The following is a 15,321-nucleotide window of genomic DNA, read 5'->3' as shown; positions in this document are numbered from 1 at the left end:
ATCAAGCATTTTCTCTGACCACAAGGGACTGAAAGTAGAAACCAACCCCAAGAAAAAAAAAACCCAAAACACTAAAAATCATGCGGATTGAACGGCATGCTATTAAACAATGAATGGGTCAAGAATAAGATCACAGAACAAATAAAAAAGTTCCTGGAAACAAATGAACATGAACTCACAACAACCCTAAATTTATGGGATGCAGCAAAGGCAGTCCTGAGAGGGAATTCATAGTGATACAGGCATTTTATAAAAATAACATTTCAAACAAACAACCTAACCTTATGTCTACAAGAATTCAAGGAACAACAACAAAGACAGTCCAGAACAGATAGAAGAAAGGAAATAAGCAAGACCAGAGCAGAATTAAATGACATAGAGACTAAAAGCACAATTCTAAGGACCAATGAATCCAGGAGCTCATTCTTTGAAAAGATAAACAAAATTGACATGCCTTTAAGCAGACTCATCAAGAAAAAAAGAGAGAGAACCCAAATAAACACAATCAGATGAAAGAGGGAGGTTACAACTGATATCAAGAAATACAAAGGATTGTTTGTAACAAATTTGTATGAAGAAATGTATGCAAAGAAATTTGAAAACCTAGATGAAATGGGCAAATTTCTAGAAAAATATAATCTCCCAAAACTCAGTGAAGAAGAAGCAGAAAGCATGAACAGACCAATAACAGCAAAAGAAATTGAAGCAGTAATCAAAAAACTCCTGACACACAAAAGGCCTGCACCAGATGGTTTCACAGGAGAATTCTACAAAGCATTCAAGAAAGAGCTAACCCCTATACGTCACAGACTATTCCAAAAAATACAAAATGATGGAAGACTCCAAAACTTTTTATGAAGCCAGCATCACCATCATCCCAAAACCAGGTAAAGACACAACAAAGAAAGACAACTTTGGGCCAATATCACTGATGAACATAGACGCTAAAATCCTAAAGAAAATATGGGCAAACTGCATCCAACAATACATTTAAAACATCATATACCATGACCAAGTGGGATTCACCCCAAGGATGAAAGGCTGCTACAATAGTCACAAATCAATAAATGTAATACATCACATAAACAAAATGAAAGTCAAAAATCACATGATCACATCTATAGATATGCAAAAGGAATTTCATAAGGTAGTACAGCACCCATTCATGATAAAATCACTCAGCAAAGTGGAAATAGCGGGAACATTCCTCAACATAATAAAGGCCATACAGGACAGACCTACAGCCAACATCATACTCAATGGTCAAAAACTAAAATCTTTTCTACTAAGATCAGGAACAAGACAAGGTTGTCCACTTTCACCACTTCTATTCAACATAGTGTTGGAAGTTTTAGCCACAGTGATCAGACAAGAAAAGGAAATAAAAGGCATCCAAATTACAAAGGAGGACACAAAACTGTCATTGTTTGCAGATGACATGATAGTGTACATAGAAAATCCTTTAGACTCCACCAAAAAAACTGCTTGGACTAAAAAATGTGTTTGGCAAACCAGCTGGATACAAAGTCAATATCCAGAAATCAAAGGCATTTTTTAATATTAACAATGAAACAGCAGAAGCAGAAATCAACAAAAAAATCCCATTTGATATTGAAACAAGAAAAATAAAATACATAGGAATAAAACTAACCAAGGAGGTAAAAGTCCTGTATTCAGGAAACTACGCAACACTGAAGAAAGAAACCAAGGAAGACACAAACAAATGGAAACATATACTGTGTTCATGGATTGGAAGAATTAACATCATCAAAATGCCCATACTACCAAAGCAATTTACAGATTCAGTACAATACCTGTTAAAGTACCAATGGCATATTTCACAGATATAGAACAAACACTTCAAAAATTTATATGGAACCATAAAGGATCCCAAATAGCTGCTGCAATTTTGAGAAAGAAGAGCAAAGTAGGAGGAATTACAATACCTGATACCAAACCATATTACAAGTCCACTGTAATCAAACCAGCCTAGTACTGGCATAAAAACAGGCACATAGACCAATGGAACAGAACGGAGAGCCCAGAAATAAACCCAAGGCTCTTAAGTCAATTAATATTTGACAAAGTGGGCAGCAACATGAAATGAAGTAAAAATAGCCTCTTCAACAAATGGTGTTGGGAGAACTGGACAGCTACGTGCAAAAAAAATGAAACTCCAGCACCAACTTACACCATACAAAGTAACAAATTCAAAGTGGATAAAAGATTTAAATATAAGCCAGGACAACATTAAAGCCCTACAGGAGAACATAGGCAGGAAAATCTCAAATATTTCATGCAGCAATATTTTGACTCATATGTCCCCTAGAGCAAAGGACATAAAGGAAAGAATAAACAAAAGGTGTCTCATCAAAATAAAAAGCTCCTGCATGGCTAAAGAAAACAGTAATAAAATAAAAAGAGAACCAACTGTATGGGAAAACATATTTGCCAATGATACCTCAGGCAAGGATTTAATGTCCAAAATAAGTAATGAACTCACAGGACTCCACTCTAAGAAGACAAGCAGCCCAATTTAAAAAATGGGCAAAGGACTTGAACAGACACTTCTCCAAGGAGGACATACCGAGGGCCCAAAGACACATGAAAAGATGTTCCATATGGCTAGCTATCAGAGAGATGCATATTGAAACCACAATGAGATACCACTTTACACCAGTTAGAATGGGCATCATAAACAAAGCAACAAACAAGTGTTAGAGAGGTTGTGGAGAAAAGGGGACCCTAGTGCACTGTTGGTGGGATTGCAGACTGGTACAACCACTATGGAAAACAGTATGGAATTTCTTCACAAAACTCAAAATGGATTTTCCTTTTGACCCAGCAATTCCACTGCTAGGATTATATCCTAAGAACCCTAAAACACCAATTCCAAAGGAACCTGTGCACCCCAATGTTCATAGCAGCACAATTTACAATAGCCAAGTGTTGGAAGCAACCTAGGTGCCCATCAGTAAATGAATGGATCAAAAAACTATGGTACATTTACACAATGGAATTCTATGCAGCAGAAAGAAAGAAGGAGCTCCTACCCTTTGCAACATCATGGATGGAACTGGAACTCATTATGCTAAGCAAATAAGCCAGGCAGTGAAAGACAAATATCGTATGATCTCACCTTTAACAGTAAGTAATCTAAACAACAAAACAAAGAAATAAGCAAAACAACCAAAGACTGAAATAGAGAACAGGCTGACAGTGACCAGAGGGAGAGGGGAGGGAATTTCCGGGGGAAAGGGGGAGGGTTTGCAAGAACAAGTATAAAGGACACATGGACAAAAATAAGGGGGGCTGGAAATGAGAGGGAGGTGGGGAGGGCTGGGGGGGGGTGGGCTGGGATGGGAGTAAAAGGCAGAAAACTGTACTTGAGGAACAATTAAAAAAAGACGTATTTGTCATTATCTTTACCTTACTCTCATTTGTTTCTTTTTTTAACTTTATTTTTGTTGTTTACACTGTTACAGATGTCTTCATTCCTGCCACTTAGCACATCTTATCCCCCCTGCCATAACTCCCTCTTCCTTCTGGCCATCACCACACTGTTGTCTCTCTGGGTTATTCATGGATGTTCTTTGGCTTATTCCTTCACCTTCTTTCGTCAAGTATCATTTTGTCCCCCAAATCAGCCCCATGTAGTAGAAGGTCAATTCCATCATCTCTGTTATACTTTGTTAATCTCTCTCTATGGTTTGTGTTATGTTATTTTACACTGTGAAATATCCTTACAGATTCATATTTTCATTTGCCACTGACATCTAAAATGAAAGCAATGTTACTCGAGGCATGGACTAATGTAGTTAGTATTTGGATTTTTCATGATTTTTCCCTTTCTTTCAATTTATATTGTCAATATGCTGAAACAATATCACATAAAAATTTAAATCCTTTGTTTCCCAAGGGCTGACAGAATTATGTCCCAACTGGTCATTCCAAATGTATTTCTCTCTGTGACTGAGAATTTGCACTCATCTCTATTTTTTCTAGTCTCCCAAATGTCCTCCATGCAATTGATTTTATTCTTTACCATTGGGCCTTTCATTATGTGACAGCTACTTTGTGTCCATATGCATATTTGCAAAGTTGTCCAACTACAAAGTTTAAGGGTACAGTAGTACACACAAGACCACCCACATTTCTGACACAAATTATAAGTTCAGGGGTCCCCAATACTACTATTAGTATCAATAATTTGTTAGAAGGACTACAGAATTTACTGAAAGCTATAACCCTCACAGTTATAGTTTGTTACAAAGGGAGAATACAGATTAAAATCATGCCAAGCACATAAGGCAAGTTCAGGAAAGTACCAAATATGGAGCTTCTAGTAGTCCTCTCACTGTGGAGTTTTGGACAGTATTACAGAATATTGCCAACCAGGGAGGCTTCACCTGAATTTAGTATCAAAAACTTATATTGGGTTCAATCACATAAGCTTGATTGATTGTTCATATGGCTGACCTCAGTTTTCAGCTCCTAAGAGGTCAAGCTGATACTGTGTGACCCAAAGCCCCCATCTTAAATCACATTGTTGGTGTGACTCAAAGACCCCACCAGTTCACTCTGAAATCACACTGTTACTTTGTAGCTCGCCACGGGCTGCCAAGCAAAGAAATACGTTCCTGTTACGCATGACATTCTGTGGATTCAGAGATTACCTCCAGAAGCCAAGGCAAATGTCAGACCTCTTACTGGACAAGGTTATATTCTTTACCACACAATGCTACATACCCTTTAGTTAAAAGATCAGGTTACACTTCCTGCATGAAATGTGTCTTGACTACTCCAAACCATGTTAGTTCCTTTTTTCTGCACTCTCATTCCACTGATTGTAACAGGTAAACAGTCACATCCTCTGATATGATCTAATAATTTGGTATGTGATTCAATGTTGTTTTATCTGAGGCTTATTTCCTCATCTGATTAACAATTCCTTCAAAATAAGGTCCCCTCTTTTACTTTTCCTTACTGTAGCTTGTAACAAAGGCTAGACATAGTAGTTACCTGATTATCTAAGGTACCATGCAGGGAAAACATCTTTCTCATCCATTCAGAACTCATTTAATGGTAAGATAACATGCCAAGATTAATACCTTTGCCTCATATAACAGTATATTAATGTATGTTCAAAAGGTTTCAAAGAAGATAATAAAATATTGACTTTCAAGAGCATAAGTTACAGTTGGGAAGGCAATATTCTCAAATTTAGCATTTTATATAGAATGTTCACATTAAAATAGCAGGTTGTTGAAAGACATCTTGGAATGAGTAGTCCAGACTATAATTATATTCTAATTTCAGACAAATTAGACCTTTAAGGAAAAAAAGGATATGTGAAAGCTTAGATAAATTGGGTAGTAGCATGTCCCTGAATGTGACTGAGGCACTTAGGAAGGCAATGTAACTCCAGTTACCAATACAGATAAGTTCTGCATGTTCTAGAAGTACACTAAATGGAATTGTGCAATATTTACTCTTTCGCATAAAGTGTTCACTCTGAAAAAAGTTTTAGCTATATCCTTTTGTCACTAGTAGGGTTTCTTTCCCTTTTTTTATTGCTGAGTAATATTACATTGTGTAATTACATGACACAATATTACCTATTTACCTCTTGATGGATAATTGGATTGGACTGTTTCTAGTTTAGGGCTATTGTAAATAAGGTGCAGGTTAGGGTTAAGAAGAATACATCTTTAAAATTGCTCTACTAGATATGGGTTGTAGTAAGATTTAGCCAAGAATTTGTAGGAAAAGTAATAGGTAAGGTCAGTCAGTGCTATACACATACATTGAAGAATCCAGTCCTTCACAGTACCAAAAGGGAATAGTAGAGTTTAAGGTAGGAAAACTTGAACCCATCTTTTTGCGACACTGAAAAATTAATTCAGCAAATTCAATGGGAAAAATTATAATTGATCATCAGGAGAATTTAGTTATTGACTATACCCTGGAAGAATAAATTGATGTAGCAGCAGTCACTGATTATATGCATGTTGCAAGTATGCTTTGACCTCTGGTTTATTTTATAATTCCTACTGAAAATATTTTCCTAATTCTTCCATTTCAAGAGAAAATAAATCACAATTATATGGAGAACTAGGGTTTAAACTGTAGACTACCGTTTCTTTCAAAACTAGGAATGAGTAGTTAATAAAGTTTATTTGTCATGGATGGGCTAAATGCAAGTGAAAAAGAAACAAACAGAAGTACTTTATAAAACTTAGATAGGCATGAGGAAATAAATACATAGGCTTTAATTTCTACCTAAACAGTTTTCCTTGCTTACTGGTTAGTGTTCTTGATAGACTCACTCCATTATTTCTGAATTCTAAGAATAATGCCACTTTCACTATCCTGTGCTTACTTGTCCTTGTGTTTATTAGACCTGCTCAGTTTAGCTTATAATACAAAATGGCAAAGATATGAGTGTTCTTTTCTTATGCCAATTTATCCTCATTTCAACAATATAGTAGGATTTGTGTTTATGTTCTATGCATTTTTCCCTACCAACAGTTAACTTATTCCGGCCTTTCTGTAGATCACAATAGTGAGACAGATGGCCCCACGATGGGTTATTTGTATATATATATATATCGAATTCATAATGTTTATGTGAAGTCTTACAGTGTTCTTTATTTTTTTTTCTAGAAGAAGATGGGAAAGCTGAAGGTGTTTTAATGAAGTTCAAAGAATATCAAAATAGGCATTTTAGATCAGTTGTATTCATCAACCACAAAAGACTAACTAAGGAAAGAAGTAATATTTGGGGGAAAACACTTACTGTAGGCAAGAACTGTATTATTTCAAGAACAACACTACATGAATATAAACCCGATGGAAAGGTTTTGAAAAATATTTCAGAATTGGTCATTAGAAATAGAAGACCTGTAAGAGAGAAGTTTGGTGAAAGTAATGGATGGGAGAAATCACTCCTCAATACTAAGCATGAGAAAATTCATACTGCAGTGAATCTGTATAAACAAACAGACTGGAGTCTGAGTGATGAACAGGAACTTATTCAACATCAGAAGGTTCAAACTGCAGAGCAATCATTTGAACAAAATGAGTGTGAAAATTCCTTCCTTGTGAAAGGAATGTTATTTACACATACTAGAACTCACAGAGGAGGAGAAAGACTCTTTGAATACAATAAAAATGTAATGCCTTTCATTAAAAAGTCAAATCCAAGTGTCCATCCACAAAATCTTATGGAGAAGAAGCCCCATGCATATAGCAAATATGGGAAATTCCTCTGCAGGAAGTCCATTTTTATTATGCATCAGAGATCTCAAACAGAAGAGAAACCCTTTCATTGTCCTTACTGTGGGAATAGCTTTAGAAGGAAGTCATATCTCATTGAACATCAGCGAATTCACACAGGTGAGAAACCTTATGTTTGCAATCAATGTGGAAAAGCCTTCCGTCAAAAGACAGCCCTCACTCTTCATGAGAAAACACATGTTGAGGGGAAACCCTACATGTGTATGGATTGTGGGAAGTCCTTCCGCCAGAAGGCAACCCTTACTAGACATTACAAAATACATACAGGGGAGAAAGCTTATGAATGTACTCAGTGTGGGAGTGCTTTTAGAAAGAAGTCGTACCTCATTGATCATCAGAGAACTCACACAGGAGAGAAACCATATCAATGTAATGAATGTGGGAAGGCATTTATCCAGAAGACAACGCTCACTGTACACCAAAGAACTCACACAGGAGAGAAACCCTATATTTGTAGTGAGTGTGGAAAGTCCTTCTGCCAAAAGACAACCCTTACTCTCCATCAAAGAATTCATACAGGGGAAAAACCCTATATTTGTAATGAATGTGGAAAATCTTTTCGCCAGAAGGCAATCCTCACTGTTCATCAGAGAATACATACAGGAGAGAAGTCCAATGGATGTCCTCAATGTGGGAAAGCCTTTAGTAGGAAATCAAACCTCATTCGCCATCAGAAGACTCACAGGAGAGAAACCATATGAATGTAAAGAATGTGGGAAGTTCTTTAGTTGTAAGTCAAACCTCATGGTCCATCAGAAAACTCACAAGGTAGAAACCATGGAAATATAGTAAAGGATGTGACTTTATTTTTATAAAAACTTTGAAAGTCATAGTAAACCCTGTATTGATGTTGCTTGCAAATGTAATAATATTCAATAGTTTAAGGTACTATAAACATACCTATTATTTACTAGATGATAAAATACACACACAGAATTACTAGACAAATTAAATGACAAAAGTCATTGAAAATACAAGTCCCAATTTTTATTAGAGTCACAAGAGATAAACTTTCTCAAGTTGCTTTACACATTTAAAATTGCTTGTTTTCAATTTCAATACCTACCTGGTTGTAAACCAGTAATACAGAGTCGGTATATGAACCATACTATAAGCAGAGGACTTTAAAAAAGAAAGTAGTTGTGAACTGTATTTTTCATTGCAAATATGGAATAAAAATTAGCTGCTACCTCCTCAGAGTTAACCACAGTTCTAACTTCTAACATTATAAATTAATTTTGCATACTATACTTTATATAAATTGGATTATATAGCATGTATTGATATTTTTTACATTTGGCTTATTCCATAATTATGTCTCTAAAATTCGTCATTAGTAGGGGGTGGGAAGATGGCGGCTATACTCTAGGCAGCATTTTTCTCGGCTTCTCTGAAGAGGGGGGAAACTTTCAGATCACTGGAGAAACAGAGCAAGTGGACTAGGTTACCGAATCACTTTTGAAAGCAGGACATCAAAAATTATTGTGATCACAGAAAAACCAGATGGTAAGGAGACTTCTTCAGGACAAAAGGGGCCCAGGGATCAGCGTGGGGACTAGGGGTGTGCAGTCCCCAGGCCCGGTTCTCGGGGCTCCCGGGAGAGGGGAGTCGCTGCTCCCTCCCCTGAATACGGGGGGTGAGCAACTCCAGGGGAGAGCGTGCTGCTAGAAGGAACAGATTGGCCAGTTGGACTGGGAAAAAATCGCCCAGGGACTATGAACACCTGCCCAGAGACCTGGGAGAAGTGAAGTGAGGGACTCTAGCCGACAGGACCAGGGGAAGCCTGGAAGTGCGCCCGCACCCCTAGCCCAGAAGAAGTGCAGATCAGTGGAGAGCACAGAGTCGGGATGCGCTCGGTTTGCGCCCCATAGGGAGGCCTGAATCGTGCGCCGGGATCCCTGGAGGGACTTGGTGCTTGGTGCTTTCCTATAGTAGTGGCTCAGAAATTTCCAGCCAGCCTGACCAGGGGAGCCGGGAAAGGCGCCAACACCCGGTCGGAGTGCGGTTAGGCGGTGACCACGGAGCTGGAAAGGGCTCCGCTTGCGCACTTTCATGCTCGCTGTGAACCCGGAATGGGCTCAGCGAGGTGCTAAGGGCGATCCTGGAGCCTGAATTTCAAAAGTTTGGGGGAGGGGCGCGCCCTTTTACCATTCGCAGGGAGGGCACAGTGAATCCCAAAACGTCGCAGGTGCCTCCTGAGATCATAGAGCTGGAATCCTGCAGGACCCCAGAGTCTGGAAGAACGTGGAAGTGAGATCCAGAGAGCCAGTGTGCTCAGGAGCGCCTAGGGTACAGCAAGTCTGTATTCTGACACTAACTGAGATTTGGGCTGGGAGAGAGAGAAGCATTTCAAAGGTCCCTCAGCCAGTTGAAGCCAGCAAGATCAGAAAAACTGGTCTGGCCAGTTAGAAACCAACAAGAGGGTTGGTTTTGGGGGGTTTTTTTGTTTGTTTGTTTTCTTTTCTTTTTTTCTCTCTTTTTTTTTTTGTTTGGTTTGGTTTTGTTTCGTTTTGTTTGGTTTCGTTTTTGTGGCTGTTGTTAGTTGCTTGCTTTTATCTTGTGTTTTATGTGACATTTTACTTTTCAATTCTTATTATTTTTATCTCGCAATCCCTTATGTTTCTCTTCCATTCATCCTAATATTATTCTTTCCACTCCAAATTTATCTCTCCTGCACTACATCTTCTGCTTTTCTTTCCTTTTTCATTTTTTTTTATCTTGCAAGTTACTGTAAATTTGTATTACCTTTTTCTCACTTTCCCGACATTTTTTATTTTAATAATATTTTGGTATTCTTTTTCTTTCTGTATAATCTTCTTTGCTTGGCTGGTTATACTGTCATTTGATAGGTTCCCCGTGGTATCTCAGTCACAAGGCATTGATAAGTTACTATCCTTCATCTGTGTTCCATTAATATACCTCTCAAGGTCCTATACTCTTTATTCTTGTTATCTAGACCTCATCAATTCTGCCACAAGACTGTCACTTTACTATTACTGTTAGTAAGACCTAGTCTATACAATTGTAAATACTTCTCAATACCCCTACCTGATCTCAGCCCACTTTGCAATTTTCTGAACTATACTATTGTGAGGGTTGTCTCTATTCTTTTACACACTACTCCTATATACAAATCTGTAATCCAACCCTACCTTAGAATCTGACCTCCCACAGCCTCACAGCTTTCTAGATCCAACTAACAATCCTCTCGTCCCCAGTAAGAGTCTTACCTTCTTTCCACCCTTTCTAAAACGTGGATAGTGGGGTGGAGGATCACGGTTAACACTATAAGGAGCCAAAGGATAACCCATCTCTTCTCTACTGGCTGCTAATGTAAATATCATAGTATACTGTCTTACTGTCTTAAACCATTGTGCCTTATTCCTCCAACTGATCACAAAAAAGAGTAGGGGGAAGCTGTAAACACCAGGATACACAAAGGAGATTGCACCACTGAATCTCACAAATATTCTACCACAGAAGTTCACACCATAATTACAGGGAATCAGAACAGATCAAATTAACAAACAAGAAAAAAGAAGAAACCCACGAACAATGAGAAAACAAAGAAACAACCCCCAAATGAAGGGAAATGAGGCAGCCTCACGAAAAATGGTAAATGAACTAGAGGCAACTCAACTATCAGATAGTGAGTTCAAAACAATGATTACCAGGAAGTTCAATGAACTCACATTGAGTTTTCAGAAATTAGAGGGAAACTACATCAATCTCACGGCAAACTATATAAACATGAAAAAGGAAATAGAAACTCTCAACAAAGGTCAAGAGGAAATGAAGAACACAATTTCTGAACTGAAGAACACAGTAGAAGGAATGAAAAGCAGGATCGATGAAGCAGAGGATTGGATTAGCGAGCTGGAAGACAAAGTAGAAAACATTCAGAAAGAGCAACAAAAGGAAAAGTCTCAGAAAGAATGAAGAGGGATTAAGAGAAATGCAAGACAATATGAAACATAATAATATCTGTATAATAGGGATACCAGAAGGAGAAGAAGAAGAGCAAGGGATTGAAAACATAGTTGAACGAGTAATGAAGGAGAACTTCCCTAATTTGATGAGAGAAAAACTCACACAAATCCAGGAAACAGAGAGTCCAAATCAAGAGGAACCCAAAGAGGCCCACCTCAATACACATCATAATTAAAATGGCAAAATTTCAAGACAAAGAGAGAATCTTAAAGGCAGCAAGGGAGAAAAAGGAAGTAACATACAAGGGAGCCCCAATAAGGCTAACAGCTGACTTCTCAATGGAAACACTTCAAGCCAGAAGAGAATGGCAAGAAATACTCCAGGTAATGAGAACCAGAGGTCTGCAACCAAGGCTGCTATATCCAGCAAGGCTCTCGATCAAGATAGAAGGCCAAATAAGAAGCTCCCCAGACAAAAGAAGTCTAAAAGGATATGCCTCGACCAAACCAGCTCTGCAAGAGATCCTAAAGGGATTGCTTTAAGGAAGGGAAGGAAGAGAGAGAGAGAGAGAGTGAGAGAGAGAGAGAGAGAGAGGGAGGGAGGAACACACGTACATAAAAGAAAGTGAATAAGTACCTATCAATAATAACCTTAAACGTAAATGGATTAAATGCTGCAATCAAAAGACACAGAATAGCTGATTGGATAAGAAAACATGACCCACACATATGCTGTCTACAAGAGACCCACCTCAGGATAAAAGATCTGCACAGGTTGGAAGTGAAGGGCTGGAAACAAATTTCCCAAGCAAATGGACAGGAAAAAAAAGCCGGGGTAGCAATACTCATATCTGACAAAATAGACTTCCAAAGAAGATCCATAAAGAGAGACCCAGAAGGTCATTTCATAATACTCAAGGGAAGAATTCACCAAGAAGACATAAATATTGTAAATATATATGCACCCAACATAGGAGCACCCAAATACATAAAGAAAATCTTAGAGGACTTCAAGAAAGATATGGACAGCAACACAATTATTGTGGGGGATTTTAACACCCCTCTATCAAAAATGGACAGATCTTCCAAACAAAATATCAACAAAGATATTGAGGCACTGAACAATACACTACACGAACTGGGCTTTACTGATATTTACAGAACCCTCCATCCTAAAGAAGCTAAATACACATTTTTTTTCAAATGTACAGGGAACATTTTCAAAGATTGACCACATGATAGGACATAAAACAAGCCTCAACAATTTCAAAAAAATTGAAATCATACCAGGCAATTTCTCGGATCACAAGGGACTGAAACTAGAAACCAACCCCAAGGAAAAAAACCCAAAACACTCAAATTCATGGAGATTAAACAGCATGCTATTAAACAATGAATGGGTCAAGAATGATATTAGGGAAGAAATCAAACAGTTTTTGGAAACAAATGAAAACGAACTCACAGCAACCCAAAATTTATGGGACACAGCCAAGGCAGTCCTGAGAGGGAAGATCATAGCGATACAGGCCCACCTAAAAAAGTTAGAAACATTTCAAACAAACAACCTAACCCTATGTCTAGAAGAACTCGAGGAACAACAACAAAGACAGCCCAGAGCAAGCAGAAGGAAGGAAATAACCAGGATCCGAGCAGAATTAAATGGCATAGAGACTAAAAGCACAATTCTAAAGATCAATGAATCCAAGAGTTGGTTCTTTGAAAAGATAAACAAAATCGGCAAGCCTTTAAATAGACTCATCGAGAAAAAAAGAGAGAAAACCCAAATAAACACAATCAGAAATGAAAGAGGAGAGATTACAACAGATACCACAGAAATACAAAGGATTGTGACAAATTACTACAAAGAGCTGTATGCCAAGAAATTTGAAAACCTAGATGAAATGGACAAATTTCTAGAAAAATATAACCTTCCAAAACTCAATAAAATGGAAGCAGAAAGCCTCAACAAACCAATAACAGCAAAAGAAATTGAAGCAGTAATCAAAAAACTCCCAACACACAAAAGCCCTGGACCAGACGGTTTCACAGAAGAATTGTATAAAGCATTTAAGGAAGAACTAACACCTATCCTTCACAGACTATTTCAAAAAATCCAAAAAGATGGAAGACTCCCAAACTCTTTTTATGAGGCCAACATCATCTTAATTCCAAAACCAGATAAAGACACAACAAAGAAAAACTACAGGCCAATATCGCTGATAAACATTGACGCTAAAATCCTCAACAAAATACTGGCAAACCGCATCCAACAGTACATTAAGAACATCATACACCATGACCAAGTGGGATTCATTCCAGGGATGCAAGGATGGTACCATATTCGCAAATCAGTAAATGTAATACATCACATGAACAAAAGCAAAGACAAAAACCACATGATCATATCAATAGATGCAGAAAAAGCATTTGATAAGGTACAGCACCCATTTATGATAAAAACACTCAGTAAAGCAGGAATAGAGGGAACATTCCTCAACATAATAAAGGCCATATATGAGAAACCTACAGCCAACATTATACTCAATGGGCAAAAAATAAATCTTTTCCACTAAGAACAGGAACAAGACAAGGATGTCCACTTTCACCACTTCTATTCAATATAGTACTGGCAGTTCTAGCCACAGCAATCAGACAAGAAAAAGAAATAAAAGGAATCCAAATCGGAAAGGAGGAAACAAAACTGTCACTATTCGCAGATGACATGATAGTATACATAGAAAATCCTATAGACTCCACCAAAAAACTGCTTGACCTAATAAATGAATTTGGCAAAACGGTGGGATACAAAGTCAATATCCAGAAATCAAAGGCATTTCTGTACACCAACAATGAAACAGCAGAAGCAGAAATCAAGAAAAAAATCCCATTTGAAATAGCAAAAAGAAAAATAAAATACCTAGGAATAAACCTAACCAAAGAGGTAAAAGACCTGTATTCAGAAAACTACATAACACTGAGGAGAGAAATCAAGGAAGACACAAACAAATGGAAACATATACCGTGTTCATGGATTGGAAGAATTAATATCATTAAAATGTGCATACTACCAAAAGCAATTTACACATTCAATGCAATACCTATTAAAGTACCAATGGCATATTTCACAGACATAGAACAAACACTTCAACAATTTATGTGGAATCATAAACGACCCTGAATAGCTGCTGCAATTTTGAGAAAGAAGGGTAAAGTAGGAGGAATCACAATACCTGACACTAAACTATACTACAAGGCCACTGTAATCAAAACAGCCTGGTACTGGCATAGAAACAGGCACATAGCCCAATGGAACAGAACAGAGAGCCCAGAAATAAACCCAAGCCTCTACAGTCAATTAATATTTGACAAAGGAAGCAGCAACATAAAATGGAGTAAAAATAGCCTCTTCAACAAATGGTGTTGGGAGAACTGGACAGCTACGTGCAAAAAAATGAAACTTGAGCACCAACTTACACCTTATACAAAAATAGATTCAAGGTGGATAAAAGACTTAAATATAAAGCGTGACACCATTAAAGTCCTAGAAGAGAACGTAGGTAGGAAAATCTCAGATATTGCACGCAGAAACTTTTTCACTGACTTGTCTCCTAGAGCAAGGGACATAAAGGAAAGAATAAACAAATGGGACCTCATCAAAATAAAAAGCTTTTGCACAGCTAAGGAAAACAGTATCAAAATAAAAAGAGAACCACCTGCATGGGAAAACATATTTGCCAATGATACCTCAGACAAGGGTTTTAATCTCCAAAATATATAAAGAACTTACACGACTCCACTCTAAGAAGACAAGGAACCCAATTAAAAAATGGGCAAAGGACTTGAACAGACACTTCTCTAAGGAGGACATACAGAAAATCCAAAGACACATGAAGCGATGCTCAATATCGCTAGCCATCAGAGAGATGCAGATTAAAACCACAATGAGATACCACTTCACACCAGTCAGAATGGCCATCATAAACAAAGCAACAAACAACAAGTGTTGGAGAGGATGTGGAGAAAGGGGGTCCCTAGTGCACTGTTGTTGGGACTGCAGACTGGTACAACCACTATAGAAAGCAGTTTGGAACTT

The 15,321-nt window shown here is 37.8% G+C and overlaps 1 protein-coding gene across 3 annotated transcripts in view; it reads left to right on the top strand.

Annotated features, from left to right (window-relative positions):
- Positions 1–8,631, top strand: part of ZNF382 (zinc finger protein 382) — a 79,334-nt gene extending 70,703 nt beyond the window's left edge. For all 3 annotated transcript variants that reach the window (XM_028530428.2, XM_036011844.1, XM_028530427.2), the window contains one exon: positions 6,667–8,631. In XM_028530428.2, the coding sequence (XP_028386229.1) occupies positions 6,667–8,000 (1,334 nt within the window). In that variant the 3' untranslated portion in view covers positions 8,001–8,631. The remainder of the gene's footprint in view (positions 1–6,666) is intronic.
- The last annotated feature ends 6,690 nt before the right edge of the window (positions 8,632–15,321 follow it).

The sequence above is a fragment of the Phyllostomus discolor genome, chromosome 12 (assembly GCF_004126475.2).
Source record: "Phyllostomus discolor isolate MPI-MPIP mPhyDis1 chromosome 12, mPhyDis1.pri.v3, whole genome shotgun sequence".
NCBI classification, from domain to species: domain Eukaryota; kingdom Metazoa; phylum Chordata; class Mammalia; order Chiroptera; family Phyllostomidae; genus Phyllostomus; species Phyllostomus discolor.
The sequence above is the reverse complement of the archived record's forward strand: the minus strand, read 5'-3'. Positions and strand labels throughout refer to the sequence as shown.